We start from the raw sequence: 24,053 nt of genomic DNA, 5'->3' as shown, positions 1-24,053 counted from the left end.
AGGAAATTGCCATGAAATTGCTGTCACCTGTACAATGGAAAGAAGCAGAGCGTGGAGGGCTCTGTGGTTGCTGCAGGTGCTCAAAGGCAGCTGGGCCAAAATCTCTATCCAAATATCTAAGATTCATTCCTCACTTGTTCCTGTTTGTTCTGCAGCAGCGCTTTTCCAAAAGGAGCTCAGGGTCCGTCCCAAAGGAGTGGACCTTAAAGAGGCAGATTTCTGCATCAACACTGCTCCCCCCAAAAAACAAACAGCAAACCCAAGGAGCTCATATCACAAGAACCTAAGACAGACCTATTTTGAAAGATCCTTGTGCTCAAGCTGTGTATAAACAAGGACATGTTGGCAAACTCAGAGATGTCCTACAGAAAAAATATAAAAGAAAGAAAAAAAAGACTTTTTTTAAATTACGATGATCATGTAAAACACTAATGAAAACAGAAATAATAAAGGGCAACTCTAGTCCAGTATTTTATTTCAAAGAGTGTGAGATAGGATTCTCCCTTTTGCCATCTTTCTGTTCATTATTCTTTGAGAAATCATCCCCAGAAAGAGCATCACCAGACAATCACAAGCATCACCAGAGGGACATCGTTCCTCCCACGACAAACCCTCAACACTCTCTCTTTAGTACTAGAAATGGATCCTCCTCCACTGAGGAAACACCTCTGAGCACCACAAATGTATGGCCCAAAGAAGCAAAACTAGAAATTATGGATTTTCAAATAGCATGTCTTTTCTTTAGCCAAATCTTCTTTAAACTCCCAAACTGCAGCTGTTCCACCATGAAAGAGCCCAAAATTCATCACAGGCACGTGGTCAGTGATGGGCTGCCCAGAGATATTCTGGGTAAGAAAGGAAACAGCAGCTCCTGCCAAGAGCAAGCATTTGATATCAACGCAGAGAGAAAGAGAGAAAACATTATTTGTTTTCATATTTCCTGAGAAAGACATTGAGGATGTAACCTTGTTATTTATACAGGGTCAAGGTTTCATCCTAGAATTTAGGAAAGGAATTTATTTTCCCCTAAAGTGTGATTAAGTTTATAAGCCCAAGACAAGTTTTGATTGTGGGTTTTTTCTGTTTTGGTTAACAGAATAATATTTCACTTTCTGTCTTCTCTTTTTTTGAAAAAGGAAAATATGCTGTTCATTTATCTGGTAAATGTTTATCCATTCTGTGTTAAAAACCCCTAAACAATAGAATAAAATGGAATTAAACTTTAATATATTGCTTATCTTCAAGCACTGAAACACTGAGAAAAACAGTACTCTGCATGACAAAAAAGCCCTTTCTCTTACCAGAATGTTTAGAGAAGTAATTTTTTTCAGATACACTAAAGGACAGTATCTGTTATTCGATAAACCTTTTCAAAATATGTTGTAAATGGCTATTTGCAAACTTGATTGGTTTTTAATAGCACATACTCTATGCTGGTGGGTTTGTTAAACCAGTTTACAAAACACAGTTTCATCAGCTAGGTTTCTAGTCTCATGAACAGTCTCTACCAATTTTAATTTTGGGGTTTTTTTTTAATATTCAAGCTCTTTGGAAATTATCTTGATGTGGTTGCTTTTAAACCTGCAACAAAAGTATTGCTGATGGAGAGAAAGTTCCAACTGCAGTAATGATGTCAATATTGGTATATTGGTATTTTTAAGGAAGAGAGGGCAACTAGCTAAATAAAAACAGAGGTATTGCAATTCTGAGTGATTTCAGTTCTGAAATAACTTGCCAGCAACATCCTTGGACCCTTTGCTTTATTAGCCTTTTGGATATCTGGGGCCTGTAGCAGTTGCTGGTTTCTATTATGACATTGCACGCTGCATTTTTTGTGTTTGAGGGACAGACAGTATTTAAAATATTTGAACTGGTTTCAGAGGGTGAAAAAAAAGTCTGAGGGTGTAAATTTTTGTTTTCACGCTGTCAGACTCCAGCCCAGTTCAGGATTGAGGCACTCTTCCATGAGGGTAAGGATGGACAGAGAGGTGGGCACCTCACCACAGCATCCCCCCGAGCCAACACACACTTGTGACGTTTCTGCATCTACTTGTTTTCTTTACCTGATTTTAACACAATTTTTTGTTTGGGTGAAACTAACCCTTCTTTCCTGAAAAATCTCATCTCTTAACTATATTCCTTCAGGAAGTATTTGTAACTCAGATCAACAGTTTGAGTTCTTTATGCCTTTTCTCCCTGCTGGCTGGTTTTTGCCTGTCCTTGGGACCAAAGACAGGCAGGACAGCGAATGCCACCATGGCACAGCTCCAGGCAGTCCAACAAGAGCCTTCAGGGAAACTTCAGAACACAAAGCCAAGTCTTCTTGATTAACATCCCACCGTGGTACAGCACAAAATCGTGTTGTGTGAAAGGCTGGATGCTCCAATGGTACTGAAAACTGGAGCAAGTGTAAATGTAGGTATGACCTGACTCCACCCAAAGCTTTTGGAGTGCCAGTTCTTACAGGAGAAAATACCTACAGACCCACGTTGTCACTTCTGAACATGATGTTCCAGTGGGGGAAAAACCCATCATCACACCTACTCCAGCCCGTGTACCAATTCCCACAGCGCCCATCGGGATCTTCCCAGGCTAGAAAGCACCAAGTGCTTGCTCTGCTAATCTTTACACTTGCTAATCAGCCATCAGGCTCTCAGAAAGGACTCAGCCTACGACCTTTTAAACAAGGTTTAAGAAGCCAGGCAGCAAAAATGAGCCATTTGCAGAAAAATCTGTGTCTGAAATGCTGCTTTGCATGGTAAAACGATGACTTGCTGGTTTGACAGAAAGGCACACTTCTTGCTGATCGTGAGTCTTTTGAGCACTTATATCCTGTTTGGCTTCTCTCCTTTATGCCTATTTATTTGGGAAATTTATGGTGCGATTCCCAGGGCTTCGGATGCTGTATCCCTTACCCACGTCAATAAACAATCTGGAGTGCTGTTTAAATTTGGAAACACTTTGTAGCTGCACAACCAAAGGCACTGGTTGTGCTGCTGCTGCTGTGCCTGAGGGGAAAAAAGAGGGGGGCAAAAAAGGAATCTTTTGGTGAAGACAGCCACTTCTCTTTCATTAATCCACCAGCACCACTGGGGCACGGCACACAGCTGGAAGATTTACAAATTGCAAAATGCCGATGCACTTAGGCAGGTAAGAATTCCCACCTGCAATGACCTGTAAGAACTCTGCCCTTCTGAGTGAAGCCTCGTTGCCTCAGCCCCAGGGGCCAAAGCAGCCACGCTGGTGGCAACCCCAAGGGGCACAATCCTCATGGGGCAGTGGCTGGCAGCTCCAGCTGGGATGCCAAGATCCTGTGCTCCTGAAATACATCAATATCCCTGCCACTGACACGGGGCCCATTCCACCCTTGAGCTGGACACTCTTCTGGTTTGGGTAAGGATAAATTGCACCATTTCTGGACAGTTCTGCCCTCTCCTTGATTTGTAGATGCCAAAACCGAGTCTGTTTCTGCTCACATCCCAGTGTCTTGGTTTTGGGAGACGCTTTCTGTTGAGAACTTCCAGTCAGTCCTGGAAGTAGCAGAGGAGCTCTCAGAGCAGATCTGCAGAAAACTGTCAGACCAACTGGAAGCCAACACCTTAAGGTCAAACTGCACACCCACTGCCTGTCCACCCTGTGCCCAAACACAGCAGACTCCTCCATTCCAAGGAACACCCACAGAAATATCTTTCTCCTGACTGTAGATGCTCAACAAGCCCATCAGAGCTCCCAACACGGTGTAACATGTTCTGCTCCAACACAGGCTACTCCTAAGCTTCTCCAGAGCTGTCACCTGCCAGCTCTGTCTGGCATTGCAGGTGCCTCAGGATTCCTTCTTTCTGTGTCTGTGCAACTGTCCCTCTGTGGGAAGCAGCTCAGAAAAAGGAAAATTACAATTTAGGGTATGTCCGGTGAAGATGAGCAAGCAACAGCAGCTTTTTCTCTGGGATATTGCCTGCAGAACTCATCACCCACTTTGTCAGACACAGGAACTCAAATTTAAGCAGATGCAAAATGACAGAGGGGGTTGTGGCAGTGATGGAGGGAGGAGCTTGCCTTTCTAGAGTACAATAAAAGAACTAAAAATCTACCCCCTCATTACCAGCTTTCCTCATCCTACACTGGGTGGTCAAGAAGCCAAAGGGCAATGAAGAACAACTAAAGTGCACAAGTGATTAATTAACATTTAGAACGCTCAAAGGCAGTCATTAGAGATGAGGCTCCAAAGCAGAGGTTCATGCCAGGGCAATGGAGGCCCAAAAAAAGAAAAAAAAATTTAAATAAATAAATATATAAATAAAGTAAAACAAAACTATTTTTGTAATGGTACTTGAGCAATTTATGAATGGGATTCTGTGATGTGGTTGCCCGAAATAGCAAAGATTTGGACATGGTGACCCCAGGAGTTCCTGAGAGCAGCTGGCACAGAGGCCACGCGTGCACAGAGGGTTTCCCACTGTTCCCTCTCCTCTCCTGTCAGGATGGGCTTTTCCCTCTGAGTTACAAACAAAACTCAGCATCAGCACAAGGCACCTCACACTAGGACAAGGATGATAAATATTGCCCCACAAACAACAACTCTACCCAGAAACCCAAAGGGAACTTTGCAAACCCCACTGGCCAAATGCGTCTCTTCCACTGCTTTCTTCCAAGACCTATTTCCCTGGATTTCTTTTCATTTTTGTTGCTTTAGCCTGCATGCTACACATTTTTCTTGTGAAAAGATGCTTGAAACAGGATAAGTACTCCAGGTCAGGCTTTTCCAGCCCCAAGCAGCGTTACTGCATGTTCCCTACACAGAGATATTGTGGATTTATGTTTAGTTTATGAGTCCTAGACCCTTCTCTGAGGAACTGCCATTTAACTGGCTAATTATCCCTGCCCAGATGGAGGATTCTGCCCTTGTCTGGTTCTCATCTCCAGTCCTGGGAGCACATCCTTTTCCAGGAAGATAAGCCACAACGAGTCTGCTTTAACAATGCAAGATTTAAGGCTGCTGGTGCCAGATCCAAACCTCCACGGGCACAGACACAAAAAGCTGAAGGGGGAGTGCACCAACTTCACTGGTTCGAGTTTCAGGAAATTTTTGGTGGGGCAATCTGTCATCAGCAGGCTTTATTTTAGATCTATTATCAACTGTCCTGCCATGTCCAGCCTGAAGCTGGCATAGAGGAACAGAGCTGCCATTAACCCATGTGGGTGCTTTTCTGGAGGAATCTGATAAAAATACAAGCCATGTGTGACCATACTCAAAGAAAATGAAACCAGTATTTTTGAGTGGCCTGATACTGCACAGATCCAACACCTAAAATTGTGAAATTGGGACAAAAGTTTGGTTTTTACACAGTAAAACTTAAGAGGAGGGAAACGGGAGGAGATTCTTCTCTCTAAACATAGGAGCACATCTGATGTGGAGATCAAAAGGAGAACTTAGAGTAATTATACCAAGAAACAATCAGTGCTCCAGAACAGATAATAATGAGAAATGAACACTGCAGGAAACTTTGATGTACTTCTTAGATAACTGTGGTACTTTCAAACTGGATGCAGTTCAAACATTTAAAACATGTCAGTCTGAGATCTACATTTCAGATTGAGAACGTGTTGATGCACAAGTAGATTTTAAAATAAACACACGGTGGAGCAGAACACAAAGATGGATTAAAATTGAAAAAAAAACCCCAACCCCGTGCTCTTCAGTTGAATCTCCCCTGTTGAAAAGGCTTTAAAACCACTTCTCCTTCACACAAGCTAAGCCCAAATGCCCAATTTTACTGAAATCATTGTTAATAATTTGGTTTGCAGCCTGGACTGGCCGAGGTGCCTGTTGACTCAGTGCAATTTGAGTCACAGGCACAGCCCAGATCACACTGCCAGCTCCTGCTCCCACCAGCAAGCACAGCACCAAGGGCAAAACATGTCAGTCCTGCTGGAGGAGAACACAAACCTGTGGATATTTCAGCAGGCCATTTGTCTTGCTGATGCTGATGAAGATTTCTCAGGATGGGTAGGTCTGGTTCATTACTGACTAAACTGTGGGACCAAGCTGAAAAGGTGTTCCCAAAAGCATCAGTGTTCCAGCAGTGACAGGATGAGGAATAACACAAAGCAAAAGGACAGAAATTTGGAGACTTTCAAGCTTCTTTAAACATACTTTCTAATACTCCTATTTAGCAGTAAAATATTTTCCTGTAACACCCTTCACCAGAAAGTCGCCCAACATAGAACAAAGAACTAAAAAGGCAACTAAAGACACAACTAAAAAGACAGCTAAAGTTTTTCTAGGACTGCAGCTGAATGAAATACGTGAAGACCAAAGCCACCACAGGGAGGGAAAGAACCATTCCAACAGCACCATCAATCCCTCCATTTACCCAAGAAATAATGTCCATGTGAAACACTTCATTTTCACCCTCTGCAGCCAAGCCATGGAAAGTGGATTTTCTCAGTATCATGATGTGACTTTTGATGGGCATCACAAAAACATAAGATAATCTTCAAAACACCATGAAAATTCAAAAATGCTATTAACAACAAAAAGGGGTTTCTCCCCCACACATTTTCTATTTACATCTCCTGTGTTCTTAAGTTCAAAATTCCTATGAGAGCCCCATCTGGGGGCATAGAGAGCACAACTGGAAGAGGTCCATGAGCTCCACAGAAAAATTAACATAAAGATAAATTTTTAAAGCACCCTCTATATATAAAATACAAGACAGCATGTGCTGCAAGGATTACCCTTCAGGAGCAATATGTGCCAGCACCTGTTGGACTGTTTATGAAATTGGCCATTAAATTTAAACACTTTGGAGGATGGAGAGGAGCCTGTGGCTCGCCCATCACTGAGTGGTTTTAATTACTTTGCTGAAGGGAGGATCAGAGAGTGTGTGACAGCTCCAGGGATGAGCAGAGCACATGGGAACAGCTTTGGGTGAGGCTGCTCGTTTGCCCTGAGTTATATCCACACTCCAGGAACTGCAGCTTTTCAAATTTAAGCAAATTAACCTGGCCAACCTTAAGGACATCTGACCCGAGGGCATGGAGTAGGGCATCAAAGGGGAGACAGGGTGCTCTCAGTTGCAAGCATGCACAGGCTTGCTGCCACCAGAATGTCCTGACAAGTGTCCATCGTGTTATTTTCAAAACAGCTGCTGCCCACTGGAGCTGTTGGAGTGTTTAATTACATGGATTAAGCTCTGGGAGCCCAGTGCTTCTCCAGCTCCCGCGCTGGGCCACCAGTAGGGCCACCACACCGGGCACCTCTCGTCCCAGGTGACAGGACACTGAACATGGCTGTCACCTGCAGGGTGGCTCCTTCCTGGTGCCCACACTATTTATTTCCTGCTGGAGTCCATCCCCTGGCCTTGGAGATGTTTTAGTGCTTCTGGAGCCAACCAAACAACGTGGCACATGAAATCCGAACACGCACCACCGCAAACACTGGTTTAACACGTCCTTTCCTTAAGAGGCAAAGGAAACAGCTCTCATTTTATTTTCAGGGTGCAACAGCATCTGGCACCGAGGAAAACAGAGGTGGAAATATTTTTCTAAAGCCCTTTCCAAAAACATTTGCCATCTGCATGCTGGATGACGGACCGTGTCCACACGCTGTGTGATTCTGGGAGCAGATTTCAGGGATTTCACATTTCTGCAGCAGTCGGGAGTCAAATATTTTCCAGCCTGTATTTCTTTCAATCAGTTACCTGCCTACTGGTTACAGAAGGATTAGAAATCCTACTGTTCATAACTCTTAAGGTCCAAATTCATTATTTGAACACAAAAATCTGCTGAGGCAACATGCACCTTCTCCTCTATCCTATAAAAGGGCTCCTGGAGCCCATGCAACGAACTCCCAGGCAGCAAGCCCTGTTCACATGGAAATGTTAAAGAAAAGAAAAGAAACAATATCAGAGTGCCCCCTATGTTTATAATTATAGCTTTAATAACATTCCACCTCCTTTCTAATTTTTCTTCCAGGTCCCATTTTTGGCCTGTTCTCAGTGACAGCCTCTCACAAGCATTTCCAAACTACAACACATACTTTGGTGAACTATCAGTTTCACTTACTCCACACTGATTTTTACTTGATGACAGCATTTATTTTTCCTGGCGGGGCTACAAGTTATTCCCTCATGAAGAATAAAGCACTTGGAAGGATAAGTGCTCTCAGAAAGGTTTAGCAGGTTTTAGACATCCAGGTACACACCCATCTGTTCACTTGTATCTGGACTTCTTGATGGGTTAAAGTTTTACCCGGGTAGAGGAAGGAATGACAGGATTGAAGTTTTAAGCTTGTAAATTAGGGTGGAATGAAATAGCACTACCAAGTCCAGGGAAAGGTGAAAGCTGCCTGCAGCAGACTCAATCAATAAATGATTGATCAAGTGTTTAAGCAAGAAAACGCTGAGGATGGAGCAAGATCTCCTAATGAGCTAAAGGTGGTATTGCTGTAAGGTCCCTGCTTCTAAAACCACACACAAAGCACTTTGTTGATGATCAGAAATGCTGCAGTTATGACCCTCAAGGGCCAAGTTCATCATTTTACTGGATAAATTCAGTGAGGTAAGATGGGTCTTTTCCACTTTTCTAAACAGAGTTCCTTGAGCCTATCTCACACCATTAAAATAGAGAAAATGCAAAGTGAAACCCTTGTTCACACAAATTTTGGCAAACCCTCACTACAAGACACCAGCTGGAGCAGAGCGTGCGGGATTCAGAACAGACTCGGACTCACATTTTACAAAAACAGCCTCTCAAACCACACCTTACCAACCAGTGTGGAACCCAGAAGTTATGAAAGCGAAAGAAAACTCTTCAGGGGTAGGTTATCCTCCCTCTGTTTGGGCTCAGACTCCTTGCCCCCTCCTCAGAGAGGCAGCCTGGAGATCCAGCCTGTAGGAATGAGCCAGCTTCCCACGGCGAATTTCTGTGCCCTCCAAACTGGGTGAGTAAATATTCCCTAAACAAAAATTATCTCTCGATCGTGCCACAGATGTAAAACAAATCAGGCTGTGGAAGACGAGAAGATGGAAAAGGCGATCACCAAGATTTACCTGCTTTCAACAGCTTTAAAAAAAGATCCTTTTCCCCTCCAGGTGCAGCCTCTCTAGACCGCCCTGGTGCTCCCACATGGGTCCCAAGAGGACTCTTACGCGTGGCAGAGAGATGGGAGTGGGGGGCACATCTCCTACATCCGAGGAACTGGCACTCCAGCAGCATCCAGCTGCTCTCTGCATCTGTTGCTCCCTTCCCAAATACAACCAGCTACTTACCCTATATCCCCTGACTTAAAAAATAGCTGGGGCACTATTGGGTTTTTTATGAAAAAGGGGAAATATCAAAAAAAAAGAGAAAAAGAGAGGGAGAGAGAGGGAGAGAGGGAGAGAGGGAAAGAGGGAGAGAGGGAGAGAGGGAGAGAGGGAAAGAGGGAAAGAGGGAAAGAGGGAAAGAGGGAAAGAGGGAAAGAGGGAAAGAGGGAAAGAGGGAAAGAGGGAAAGAGGGAAAGAGGGAAAGAGGGAAAGAGGGAAAGAGGGAAAGAGGGAAAGAGGGAAAGAGGGAAAGAGGGAAAGAGGGAAAGAGGGAAAGAGAGAAAGAGAGAAAGAGGGAAAGAGGGAAAGAGAGAAAGAGAGAAAGAGAGAAAGAGAGAAAGAGAGAAAGAGAGAAAGAGAGAAAGAGAGAAAGAGAGAGAAAGAGAGAAAGAGAGAAAGAGAGAGAAAACCGACACAAAATTAAACAATCTACCTTAAAATAAACTCTGCGGTATTATCTGTCTCTTGTCAAAAAGTTATTAGGGAATAAAAGTGACAGACTGTCTACTAAGATACTTCCCATGACCAAGTGACACACCTAAAACTTGTCAAAGACTTCCCTCTGTCGATGTGTCTGCTTATCCTTAGTGCCCACACGTGTTACATTACTGTATATTCTTGGAGGGTGGAAGCTCTTGATTTATTTGTTGCAGGCAAAGAACGCTTCTTTCCCGCACCTGATTTCACCCTTCTGATGTGACAGGTCTTTGTCTGTTCCTCACATAAACCAGAAAAGTCCTCGACTAAAACCAGACTCCATGTAATTATTTTCCCTTAAAAATAAAGTCAATAAAACTGGCAAATGTGAACAAAACTGGAACTGATCTATCAAAGAACTGTAAACAGATTTTCCTCCAGTGCACATTCTTCTCATTGAGGAATTACTACTGCTCAGTATTAAAACCAGACAAATGATGTGGTGCTTTGGTGAAAGAGGGGCTGAAACAACTCATGTGGACAAGTTACAGGGATGGATAAAGGAGCTGGTGCCTCAGCCCAGACAGCAATTAGCTCTTGGGAACTCGGTGTCTGGTGTCCAGCCTTCGCCGAACATTGCACGTAGGGCCCTACAGAACATGTCACATCAGGACTGCAACACCAGGCTCGGCCAGCTCCGCTTCAAAACTGGGCTTCGACCACAGCTTTGATGTGGTTGCACACTGGGCATGTTCCCATGAAGTTTTAGTTCTTGTTAAAACTGCAGGAGGGCAGAGCAAGGACAGCAGGAGGGCTCAGGAGAAAAGTGCTGCCGTGGGGGCAATGTGGAAAGGGTTTCCTCTGCAGTGTAACCAAAAACATTCAGAGAGATTTAAAAACTGTTTGTACATGAATAGCTGTACTTTTTTTCTGAGAAGAAACTTTAAATGAAAACTAAACTGAGCAAATAAAGCAAGCTACAGCTATTGAAATGGAAAGTGTACAGATCATGGGAAGGAGGAAAGAGCAAGTGGAATGCTTCACACTGGAAGGGGCACCCAGGAGGGAAAATACACAAGAGTTTGAGTCTGAGCAAGAGCAAACTGTGTGTCAGAAACCAGTCTACACCTCATCAGCTGGACAGATGGAGAGAGAGATCTTACCTGTAAACATTGATAAGACCAGTTTCAGCACAAAAATTCATTTTGTTTCTTCATCATCTCTTGTTGGGGAGCAATTGAAACTCTTTCCCACACTCTTGAGTATCTACTTTTATCTCCATTTGTCTCAGTGCAGCCTGAGTGATGTGAAGGTAGCCCAACAACAGCAAAATGTTTATTTCCCAATGCTGTGAGGAATCCATAGCCCAGGGCACCGGAATTCTCTGCCTTCCTCAGAGCTGGATCCTCAGAGCATCCCAACACCAACACAGCGTTGCTTCACGGGATTCTATCACCCAGTGGTATTGAGTCAACCAGAAAAGAAAAGTGCCTTCAGACATGAAGTGAAGAGAAATCTCTGGCCTTCCCAAAAGGAAGCGCAGGGAGTAGTTCAAAGCTGAGCCCTAAGAAAACCCCTGGTCACTGAGGGTTTTGCCTTTCAATATGGTTTAGATTAAAATCCTATCTGCCTCCACAACTTTGATGAAAGTCTTGTTTTCCGTGTCAACCGAAAGCAATGAACTGAAACAAAGAACTTGACACACGTACACGTCTCCAGTGTACAAACAACTGGCTGTTTCCATAGAAAAATCAGAGAACAAACTGAAATAACTCTAAAAAAAGGAATCCCTGATTTTGTAATAAAGGCCACACAGTCCACTCAAGTGAGCACAGAACTGGAGAGGCAAAACTGATTGGTTTTACCCAAACACTGCTACTGATTTCACACCTTTCTTCATCTCTTCTTTGCCCCAGGACACATTCCTGTGGAAACTGCAGGACTCGCCTCTTACTCAGCACAGCATTTGCAGAATTAATTATTGAGCATTTAATCAAATCAAACAGTGAATGAACATACTCCGAAGTACGAGTTCACGGCAAACACAAAGCAAACCCAACACCATCGACCGAATTTTTGTGGTTGAATGCAAATCCCTTATCTGTGCTCACTGGAACCATTCTGGTCTGGGCTGCACACAAACTTATTTTGTACGCCAGAGTCAAGCACAGTTCAACAAAGCAGAAAATCACCAGAAATGCCATTTGGAAGTCGGAGATTACAAACACCTCTTGCAAGATTTTAACACCATCAGACTCCAGATTCTGCCCTGATTTGGGAATAAATTGATATTCTGAGCCCCATCTTGCAAAACTCACAAATCCAAACCCAACCTTGTCTCCACTGGGCACCACTATCAGCAAAAAGTCACCGATCAATAATGCTGGCACTAAGTTCATGCAAGGAATAGTACTGGCAAAGGCTTTGGATGTGAGCTGAAAACCCATTTAGTTAAGAATATTTTATTGTGGAAAGGACTTGGAAACAGAAAATAAGTTAAAAATGATAAAGAGACCTGAATAGAAAACGCGTGGTTATAAATGGAACAGTCGCTGTGAGCAGACAGTTCTGTACATCCACATCTGTTCCAGTTCAAAGCAGTTCATGTGAACCAGGGGAAGGAACTATTTTTTCCCTCAGTGCTGCAAACCTATCTGCAGTCTGGCCAGGGCACAGAGTAGGAAGAGGGAGAAACCACCATCACTGGCTCAATCCAAGTTTCAACGAGATGGAGCAGCCACCATCATCTCTGCTTGCCTTTCCCCATTTTCCCGCCCATATTAAAACACATTTAGAAGAGGAACAGCAACATTTGCAAACACTTGTGGCAATTAATGCTGTTTGGTTTTGCTAAAACCAAGCTTAACGAAAGCTCTGGTTTTGTTCCTCTGCTCACAGATAGTTTCTGTTTCACAACTGTCCCTTCTGGGGCCACTTTGATGATAACGTGGGAAAAGCAGGCAGAGCAGTCAAACAGGGAAATAAATATATAAAAATAATAGGGCTGCTCCAGGACTCATTCAGGTTCCAGAGGAGCTCAGAATTTCTGTGGAGAGCTGAAACATTTTGTCTACCCAGTTCGGGCCTTGTTTTTGTAATATCCCTTTATCTCCTTCTTTTGAATCTTAAAAATGAATTTTTAAAAAAAGTAACAAAGAAAGCAGTGGCAAGAAAAATGTGGGGCAAAGAAACAGAAAGAGCACTCAAAAAAGGGTGAAAGATGGAATTAGCTTCCTGTTTTGGTCTGACAGCAATACCATACTCCAGAGGAAAGACACTCCCCCGTAATAGTCTGGTCATGAAAAATATTTATTTTCCTACTTACATTACTAGATGACTACACACATACAGTGCGTGGGATTTAAAAGCTTTTTTTTTTTTTTTTTTAACATCAAGTTGCTCACATTGAGGTTGAAATATGTTTATGGGGTCCCTGAGTTTATTTGCCACAGGAAAAACATGAAACTTCCCGCAAACAACTCCGCTCCTGACGGAAAACGCGCTCAAGTCAGTCAATACCGAGTAATTGCTGGACTGCAATCAATCACAAGCTCCCAGGAACTGCTTCAACTGGGTTTTGCTTTAAAGATTTAGTGCTGTGACTGGTGAGGCGCTGAAATCCTCAACTACCATTCAACACTGCTCCCAAACTGGATGGCAAAGCCTCCAGTGGAGCAGAGCTCATGAGAAGCTCCCCGAAAGGCAGAGTGGAAGGGGCTTCCACTTCAACTCAACAATCCTTACAACCCCTTACATAGATGCATAAATGAAGGGGCAGGGCTGTGCTGAGAAATGCTGCTCGTGTCAGGTGCAGAAGGTGCTGTGGAGGGTGGGAAGCTGCTGCAGATTTCCCCTGGACACAGAGGCAGGGAAGATGTCGGGACACACAGGATGGTCTCCTGCTCAGCTGCCCACTTGCCACCAAAACCAGGGCTATTTGTACACTTAAGTGCTTCTCTGGATGAGAGCCAGAGGGCACAGGGAATTGGAGGACACAGCCCCCAGGAGCTATTCTGAGAAAATGTACTGAAGAGAGAGAAAAAGGAAAGCTTTCATTAATTTGTATTATCAAGACAACAAAGATCTTGTTTTGGAAACAATAATCTGGTTCTTTTGACTGAGAGCTTCTTAGCAAGATGCCACAAAGAGAAGCTTTAAAAATTAAATTAATTCACCCGCCATTTAGAAACTATTAGCTTTAAAAGGCTTAGATTTGATTTCTATGCCTCTGGTATGTAACGATGTTTAAAATCTAAACCAAAACCTGTTTCTGCTCTTCCTCTGATAATTAGTAGATGGTCTCTGGTTTTCATTATCCGACTATTCATTTATAATTTTAGATGGGCTTAAATGGTTAAGATTAATCAAAAATCCTTGATCACAACACACAAAAGACAAATCGTTATGGCACTGTAAGAACGGTACCGGTGAGCACAATTTCTCTTGCAGCCAATGATTTGTCATTATCCTCAGTGTGTTTGAGAGAGAAGGTTCATTCTCGAATGAAAATGATCAGCTGCAAATTTAAAAAAACAGCTATTCAATTTTTACAGTGTGATGGCACTCATCAGTCCCCTGCAAAGTAAGCAGCAGAGTGAACCAGCACAGCTCGATGCTGTGAACTCCGATTCTGAACTAAGGAGCACCTAGAACAATTTTACCCTGGGTAATCTGGGGCAGACACACAGCACTCTGCTTCTTCCTAACCTTCACAATGCACAGGGTCTTACCCTGGACAAGTGTTCTCTCAGCTGAATCCATTGCAAGTGAACTAAAACGACAGTTCTTGTTTTCTGTTGCCTGTCAAACCCATAAATTCAAGATACTCATTCTTGCCATATGCCAGAAGTTCTGCAACTTGAATGCAATTGCAAATGGAGTGATGGGCTCTCACGATGTCTCCCTAAAATTTGTGAAGCCCTCTAAGATCTGTGGATACAGAAATACCTTCTAAAGCATGTACAAAAGGGCTGGGACATGATTTTGATCTTCAGCCTCTTAACCTGGGAATTAAAGGAGGATCTCCTGTGTATCCTTGAGTACAATTGTTCAGAAATAGGATCTGTTCCTATTCCAAGAGCCCAACCATCATCTAACACCCCAGGGAACACAGTCAAATATTTCTCCGAAATGACTGAATTTGAAATGCGTGGCACAGGAAGAGCTGTCTCTCTGAGCTGAAGTGTGTCCTGGCAGCGTATCTCAAGCTGCTCTCTCATGCCTTTAGCTGGTCTCAGCTTTCTGGCAAATGGATTATTGACAGCAATAAAGACATAAAGATGAAATTACATTTCAAATCTATGTCCCTGTCGATCTCAATGCTATACCCTGGAAGACAAATTGAGGGAGCCTGCAAACACAACCCTGCTAGTTCAGTGCTGATACCCACATCCCCTGAAACCTTGAAATGAAAGTTAAGGATTACTCAATTCACACCCTCTGTACAATCAGTCATGCTGGGAAAAAAAATGGAGTATGTGGACACTCTGTTTGCTACAAGAGAGATACTCCCAAGATATATCCTGGCAAAGAAAATGGTGCTCAGCGTGTTTTAGCTTAGATTATTTGCCACTTCTAAGGAGGGAACAGAATTACAGCATCTTCTGCTACTGTTGTACAGAGGGAGCCTTAAATTTCAGTAGGGACTCACCCCAAAGGAAACCTCTACCTAAAATTCCTGATTACAGTCATTAATTTTCAGATCTGTTTGATTCAAGTTGGTGGTTGGTTTGGGGCAGCAGCACGATGTACTGACTGTATGCTGTAGGAGACTAAATTTGTGAACATACATTGCTTGAGCTGATCAAAAGAAGGTAAGTGTTGCTTTGGATGTTGGTGTGATGAACCTTAGGGATAGTGTGAGAGGAATAATTAACTGGAATGTCACTTTTATTACTTTAGTGATAAATCAACCTTAAGAATTTCACTTCTAACGATTATTTCTCTTTTAACTCTTTGCACAGAGCTGCAAGGCCTTACCACTTTGGAGGCAGATGCAGCAAACAGCTTTCCCCTCCATGCTGCCTATGTCATGTGTGAGACCCCTGCAGCACAACCCCAAAGCCAGCCCTTTCCCTCAGTGACCCCAGAGCTGCAACTCCTACACCTGGCGAAAATCCTGGAAAAAGCCTGGCTCCACATCCTTACTTTGTGACTCAGGCTCGTTTCTGTTTATACTCCTGTGAGCTGAAGAATGATGATGACTAGTAGCTATATAGATAAATAAAGTATGTTAAGTCACAGGAAATGAAAAGGGAAAACCATTAATTTATTTTTAGAAACCTGTTCTTGCCATTCATCGGGAGAAGAACATTCAAAAGTTTGCAGCGAGATACAAGCATCTGGAAGGGGTTTGCTGACTACATACCAACACTCAGACTACACACAGAGAAGCATTTGCCTTCTTTAGACCAGTCCCAGACTCTGTGTCAGGGACACAGGGTACAGGCAGTAATGGAGCTGTTCTCACTAGCAGGAAAGGGTGCTTTCCCCACACAACCTACAGCTGCATGGTCTCCCCCTTCCAGTGGTCCTGTAGGTGCACCGTGGCACCAGCTGGTACATCCCAAACTGCTGTCCACACACCTTCCATCAGCAGTGCCCACACCAGGTTAAACACCAGGGAAAATGTCCCAAGGGCCAGATTGCCTTCTCCAGACGGACAGAGCAAGGTGCTGCACCTCGGCTGGGGCAGTCCCAAGATACAGGCTGGGCAGAGAATGGATTGAGAGCAGCCCTGAGGAGGAGGGCTCAGGGTTGCTGGCTGATGAGAAGCTCAACATGAGCTGCCAAGGTGTGCTGGCAGCCCAAAAAGCTAAATGTGCCCTGGGGTGCCACGAAAACAGTGTGGCCAGCAGGATGAGGGAGGGGATTCTGCCCCTCTACTCTGGAGCACTGCATCCAGCTCTGGGGCTCCAACATGGAAAGGATGCGGACGTGCTGGAGTGGGTCCAGAGGAGGCCATGGAGACCCTCCAAGGGCTGAAGCCATCTATGGAGCCAGGCTGGGAGAGCTGGGGGTGTTCACCCTGGAGAAGAGAAGGCTTTGGGGAGGCCTTAGAGCCCCTTCCACTGCCTAAAGGGGCTCCAGGAGAGCTGGAGAGGCATTTTGGGCAAGGGCCTGGAGTGCCAGGATGAGGGAGAATGGCTTCAAACAGGGAGGGCAGGTTCAGATGGGATATTGGGAAGGAATCGTTCCCTGAGAGGGTGGGGAGGCCCTGGCACAGGGTGCCCAGAGCAGCTGTGGCTGCCCCTGGATCCCTGGCTGTGTCCCAGCCAGGCTGGATGGGGCTTGGAGTAGCCTGGGACAGTGAAAGGTGTCCCTGCCCATGGCAGGGGGTGGAACTGGGTGATTTTTAAGGCCCTTTCAAACCCAAACCACCCTGGGATTCTGTGACCGTGCCAATGCTAATCAAAACCAAAGAGGTGATTAAATCTGGAACTGGATGCTCTACTCCCAAACACACAGCAGTGAACTCAGTACACCCACACCCCCCTTGCTCCCCCTCCTCTTGCTGGTTTGCCAAAACAGCACCAATCCAACAGTGGAAAAGCTTTCCAGGCCGACAGCGCCGAGCCGCACTCGTGATGAATTTAACGGGATTTGCATAAAAAGCTTCCATCTCTTGCAGCCCGCAGAAGATATTTCTTTTCTGGGCAGTCATACCACAAGCATAAAGTCATGCCATATTTTGAATCTTTGCCTTCCAAAATCCGGGAAGAATCGCAAGGCAGACTCATTGACATGTCTTGTGGTGCGTGGGCAGCCAAGATGCCATAGTACAAATGGCCAGACATAAATATACAAGAGGTTCTTCTCTGACTGTTAATGCTGCTCTGGACAAGTGTGTGTCACCATCTTTACTTCAAAGTAGTAAAAACCCTAAAAATTTGAATGGTGATTAGCCCTGAAACTTCCACCTTGGCTCTTGTTCCACTTCTTAAGAAAAATTATAAAACTCCTACAGTATTGTGTTGAAAATCAGAGTTTTAAAATTCATTCAGAGTTCATTACTTTTACCTCCACGATGTCACTGAAGTCACTCTCTGCTCACTCCTCCTATTCAATTTTTAACAATGTGTCCTGAATCTGCTCTGAAAATGTAATTTAGTTGCTAGACTTTTCCCTTCTTCTGCTAATTGAATGCTGTGAAATGTATTTCTCTCTCCCTGGACACATCTTCTCTCAGTAAACCTTACTTATCAACACACGGATCCCTATTGCACGTTGCAAGCTTGCTCTGCAAGCAGGGTATCAGCTGACGTCAATGAAGATGTACAAGGGGCACCAAATATTTTGCAACGTGTTTAGAAAACAGAGATTTTTCTCGTTTTAGTGTGTACTCCTCGGGCTACAAATAGAGGGAGAGGTAAACCAGCAGGACTGGGAGCCAGGAATACATAACTCGGATTGTTGTGTATCACTGATGTCATGATAGAAGTTCAATAATTTACAGCATTTGGAAAGAGCAGTAAATGCCTGCAAACCACTTGGGCTTTTTAATAGCAGATTTCAGGTTTCAAAACTCCCTTAGAGCACTTAGAATTGTGTGGAAAAAGTGTGGATAGGTGTTTGTGTCAGTTTAAAAAAAGAAAAGGTTCTGCCTTTCAGAGCTGCAGCCTGAAAGGCCATCTCAGTAATTGTATACATTTTTAATATACCACTGATAGGAATAAGAATGTACATCCAGGTCCTTGCACAGATAGAGGGCTGCCAAGAATAAATCAGATATGTAGATAAGGTAAGCAGGCAAAGATATTAAAGAGGAATGGCACTGGGTCTGGTGCTACTGCTATCTTTCCATCAGTTCAAATCTGGAAATAGTTTCCGTAATGGCTGGAAGGACAGACTGCCAGCAGAAGGTTCAAAAAAAGTGAACTGTGGGAGTCTGAAGAAGACAGCAAACACTGGCATGTGGGCCAGCCACAGAGGAGAGGCAGGGACAAGCCACTGGAAAGAGCAAAGGAAGCTGGAACACAGAACACACGGAGCAGCACAAAGGCACGGAACAAAGGCGAGGCAAGGACGGAGCAGGGACACGGGTCAGCTGCTGCAGAGAAAGGCTGAAGGATGCAGGGAGGTTAGGCGGCAGGGAGAAGGGCTGGCCCTCCCACCAGGATGTAGTACTAGTCTCAGAAACAGAGGGATGAGGGGTACAAATCACAGGCTAAACTAAATAAATAAGAGTCTATTTCCCTGGAGGGCATGTGGGCTCGCCTAGGACGCAGCCGTGGTGACTAATGCAGGCCAGCACGAGGAGCTCTGCTTCCTGTGCATTCCAAGCCTCCCGAGCCAGGCAGACATTGTGGTTGCTGCTAAAAGGCCCACATTTTCCATAAATTACCTCGAAGGAGCAATGGAGACACCACTATCTCTGTGCTCTTCAAAGCGCCAGGACAAAGTCGCACAGTGTCAGTGGCATTGCTCAGATCTAACAGCTGGCACAAGATGACTTAGCAGCACTGAAAATAACCCCATGACAGGGCCCCAGCAAAGCTGCCAACCCCTGAAAATCTGCCATGTGTAAAACCCCCTCCCCTTGGGATTTGTACCTGTGACACAACTGCAAGTCTTGCCCTAATCTCCAGTTTGGCTGCCGTCATGGGGGAGGTCGGGAAGGTGAATAACCCCACGCCAGCTGAACACCTTCTGCAGCCTCTGAAATCATACAGAGCTCTTTGATCCCACTGCTGCTAACACGGCTTGTGTAATAAAACATGAGGCTGCGAGCAGGAGGGCTTTCTCAGAATCCCTGAAAACACTCACAAGAAATCAGGGGAGTGGTGACTTCCGTTCCTGGAGCTCACCAGACCAGTGGTGCACCTACACAGTGACCCAACAATTCCATACGAAATGCATGTTTTGATAGTGTAGATACTCTTCAAATTCCCCATCATCTTGCCGGAGGACACTGCCAAGGGCTTGAGACAGGCTTTCCTCCGGCGCCTGCTCGGTGCCTTTGGCTTTCCCAGGTCTCATCCCTGTGCTGACTGCCCTCTGTGGCAAATGAGGATAAAGCAGAGGGATCAGCCTTCCGAGGGCGAGTACCTGGAAGACAGGGAGCAGGATGCTGAGCTCTGTGTGGAGGCTGACGGGATCACTTTCCCCAGGAATCACAGACCTTGCTGCACAGTGTGATACCTCTTTAGCACTATGACCTCAATGGGAACAGCTCCTCCCTGCTGGAGAGGTTTCTGGTCAGGAGTGTATCCCAGGGGATCTCTCTCAGGACCCAGCTGTGTGAGATGCCAAACGTGCCCCGGTTAGTGCCAAGCATCCTCAACAGAACAGGAGGTGGGGCCAAACTTGGCATTCATCAGCCTTTCACACAGTGAAGTCCTCAAGCTTTTCATGCCTGTCACAGCCCCTTTCTTCCTCTCCTCAAGGTGATCCTAATTAAAAGTGAGCCTTATTTTCCAACCACAGCACGTCCCCAAGCACTTCCTTTTCTCAAAACTGCCAGAACCCAAAGGGTGCAATTCGAGTCAAAAGGGACATTTTTCCCTTCCTGATGCCAACAAACAGTGCTACTTCCCGGGGCTACTCTGCTGCCTGCCTCCTGTTTTGGCACGTTGCTTTCCCCCCATATTTCATGTCACACGCCCGTGCAACCTCAGCATGTGGCCCCAGAGCTCCACAGCACCTTCCTGGCACATCCACCACACCTGACTGCACAGTGCCCCGTTTCCCACCACCTTGACGCCCTGTCAGAGCTCCCAGTGACTGCCAAGCTGCCCTGCCTGCTGTCAGCCTGGGGCAGGACGAGGAATGCTTCCCATGGCACATCCAGCACAAAGTCAGAGCCACTGCCCCAGCTGTGTGCACGCTCACCCCCAGAAATTAATAAGTTATTACAGTAAATTAAAATATTAAGTCAATGATGTGCATGACTGCAAGTTACAGAGCTGGAAAAGAAGTCCTAATTAAATCAATACAGTTATTAGTCCCTTGTCATCTCTGATTAATTATTAGCTTAATATGCTCCATCATTTTCACTGCTAATGGAAAGAGCTGCAGTGCTACCAGGGGAAGCTGGGCAGTATACACCAGAAACCCATGGAGACGTGCTGGAACTCCCAGCTCTGGATTGAACAAGGTCTTCCAGAGAAGAGGGGAAGGAACATTTCATTTTTTGGGGCGCTGCTCTGACAACATTGAAGTTCGTTTTCAAAGGGGGCAGATGTTCACACGGGGGATTTTTGACTGCTGAAAGGTTAGGGGGTAAAGACTTGACCCCTAAAGCTGGGCTTAGCCCCAGGCACTTGTCCCAGTGCCTCCAAGCTTTTCTCTGCAGTAACAGGATAACACCACGATCCTTTCAGAAGCCAGCATGCCCCTCCCTTGCCACCCACAGAGTTCTGACCCTCACCCCATCCTCACCAGGGGTGCTCATTACCCCATGGCACAGAGGAGGAGTGGGCACATAATAAGCTGGCAGGCATCAGCTGTGGTGCCTGGCTCCTCAGGGCACAGATGTAGCTCAGGACACCTGTCCTTTCATGCCACCGACAGGGCCAAAAATAATGTGCTGAGGTCACTTTTTTCCTTGGTAGTGATAAGTGAAACAGTACTTTGGATGTAGGCAACAGATAGTATTTACCCAGGGCTTAGGGGAGCGCAGTTTCCCTTTTGCTTCCCTGTCTTCCATCATCCTCTCACTGCCCCCAACTTTTTCCTAACTCCCAGTAACGAGCAGGTTTCCTTTGCTGTCTGCAGGAGGATGTTTTTGAGTGTAAAAACGTCAAGGATGGGTCTCCACACGTCTCTCCAGCAAGTTAGGAAGCGAATTTGTACCACAAATGCTGCTATGTCATTAGACGGGAGTTTTGGCTTACAAACAGCTTTTACAAACAAGCCCTTTTGGATAGGTTATCAACAGAAATACAAACACACGCAGCCGAGAACCAAACTGCTCCTTGAACTCATCAATGGAGCTGTTCATGCTGCTGAGGGGTGATTCAGTAAATTAAATAATGTCACTGTAAAAGACTGTGCTTCTCAAAGATAAAAAGCCACTCAAACGATTTCTCAGGACTCTCACCGCCCTATCGCTGCGATTACCTTGTGATAAATTGCCACCTGCCCCATGAGTAATGGTAGTTCCCAGTGCCATTTTATCATTTAGTCCTCTTATTGATATCTCTGTTAGTGTACTGCCACAACACTTCAGCTTCCCATGCTCTCTCTACTTGCCTTCCACTGCAGTTGTGCAAAGTTTGAGCTCCTTATCTCCAGAAAGAAGTTAAGGTGGGACAACCAGTGTCATGCAGAAACCCTTTCTCCCTCTCCTTAGATATAAAGCTCACCTGTTTTGTGCCAGACATTAAAGAAAAAGCTTGAATTCTGAGCGCTCTGACCAGCCTAGTTTTGATGAGCATTTCTTCTAGAAATGGGCTGAGCTCCAATGAAATATTTGGCCATTTAATGAGTAGGCTCTAGGATAACAGTTTTTGTGGGAATCCAGAAAAAGGGAGTAAAGAAAAGGGCTCCCCGTGCTATTCTTAGCTGCAAACAGCTAGATTTGGAATTTTGATTGTAAAGCATGGAATTTATAAATGGTGCCATGCTAAATTTACTTCATTTGTATACAATTCAGCCGGATAATCAGAAGTGTTCCAGTATGTTCCTGGTTAGCATCTCGTTTCTGGTTTTATTGTCTCCAAACTGGTAGAAAAAATGCGTTCAGTAAACAGTACTTGCAAAATTTGTGTCTCAAGGCGTGCGCACAAAGGTTTTCTATACACAGATTTTATATAAACGCACATGTGGGTGCACACGCATGCACACAGACACTGAGCCGTGATTTATTTCCAGAGGGAAGCCAAGGAAATTCCCACCCCCTACCATTTAAACGATCTGCTCTTTGGCTCCAAACATTCTGCAACTTCTCAGCCAAGGAATGTATTTTCCCCTTCCAATACATATAATTTATTTTGCTGCACACATTAGTTAATGATACCGAGATACACGATTTAGTCAGTTCTGTAACAACATTACTGACAATCTCAGACAGATCCATTTCATTTAGTAAGTTGGTTTTTTTTTAGCTTGTCTTCCGCAGCACAGTGTGAATTAACAGCAATCATCAACTCAAGGATTTGTCACACACACTTCTTACTCCGGCAATTTTTCATAATTAGATTGGCTTCCCGCGGTTAGACGAACTTTTAATTATGCTACTAATATAGGTTAAAAGGACTTTATCCTGTTTTACGCTTCGGGAGGGGGAGGCGGAAAGCGGGAGATGGGAGACGAGCTATTTCATTTCACCGGTACTCTGCGGCGATTATTTCTGGATTTTTAAAAATAGTCGATGAAACGCTAATAATAAATCCCTTATCGGGGCACCCGGGGCGGCCGCCCGCCGAGCCCGTCCCCGGCCGGGCAGGAGCGCGCCCCATCCCGCACCTTCCCCAGCGCGGCGGCGGCGGCAGCCGAGACTTACGCGGTCTCCAGGGCGCGGCGGCCGGCAGCCTGCGCAGGTGGATCTCATCCTTCTCCATCGCCCGTCCGAGCCCCGCAGCCCTCCCGCCACTTGGTACCAAAGTGAACTTGCCAGGATCCCTCCTCCCGCCGCTCCTCCTCCCTCGTCCCCCCCTGCTGCCGGGGCGGGCGCGCTGCTCCGGGAGCGGCTCCGCGCAGCGCCCCGCCGCCCCCGGGCACACTTTAAATACGGGCGCCGGGCGGCGGCCGGCCCGGCCCGCCGGAGCGCGGCCCTCCGCGGGGAGCCGGCCCTCCCCCCGCCTTGCCTTGCCTTGCCTTGCTTTGCCTTGCCTTGCTCTGCCCTCCCTCCCTCCCTCCCTCGGTGACGCCGCGGCTCTCCCCGCCCGGCCGCCCCCGCGCAATCCCCGCGCGTACCTGCGGAGCGGCGGCGGGGCTGACCTTGGGCGCGGGGCGGCGGCGCCGGAGCGACGGCGGCAGCTGCGGGCGGGGACAGCGCGGCCGCGAAAGGTCAGCGCGCCCTGCGCTGCGGGAGCGCCCGCCGCCCGCGTCCGAACCGCTGCCCCCCGCGCCGCTCCCTACTCCTTTTTGGTTTTTCTTTTCTTCCAGAAGCCTTCCCGTTTTTCCCGAGGTGAACGGGAAAAGCGAGGCTGGGTTTGCTGTTGAAGCCCCGGGATCGGTCCCCCTCGCACAAAGTGTAGGCTGGCCGCTCCCCGTGTTTCTCGCAGCCCCGGTGGGAAAGGTGACGAGATTCCCAGCTGGAAACGCAGGGACAAAGTTCTCCTCCACCCTGCTGCCAGGGCAGCCCGTCTCCCAGGAAAGCTTCTTCTCCCAGGTCTGGTCCAGGAAGGATGCTCCAAATGTCACCGTAGACACCAACCAACCTGG

The 24,053-nt window shown here is 45.9% G+C and overlaps 1 protein-coding gene across 8 annotated transcripts in view; it reads right to left on the bottom strand.

Annotated features, from left to right (window-relative positions):
• ANO1 (anoctamin 1) overlaps window positions 1-23,384 on the bottom strand; it is a 73,092-nt gene extending 49,708 nt beyond the window's left edge. For 3 of the 8 annotated variants that reach the window (XM_048307507.1, XM_048307508.1, XM_048307511.1), the window contains exon 1: window positions 23,170-23,382. In XM_048307507.1, the coding sequence (XP_048163464.1) occupies window positions 23,170-23,227 (58 nt within the window). In that variant the 5' untranslated portion in view covers window positions 23,228-23,382. Of the gene's footprint in view, window positions 1-23,169 lie in introns of all 8 variants that reach the window. The other 5 variants (XM_048307503.1, XM_048307509.1, XM_048307504.1 and 2 more) reach the window with 4 other exon arrangements.
• Between the last annotated feature and the right edge of the window lie 669 nt (window positions 23,385-24,053).

Source organism: Corvus hawaiiensis, chromosome 6, assembly GCF_020740725.1.
Source record: "Corvus hawaiiensis isolate bCorHaw1 chromosome 6, bCorHaw1.pri.cur, whole genome shotgun sequence".
NCBI lineage: Eukaryota > Metazoa > Chordata > Aves > Passeriformes > Corvidae > Corvus > Corvus hawaiiensis.
This window is presented reverse-complemented; position numbering and strand designations above follow the sequence as displayed.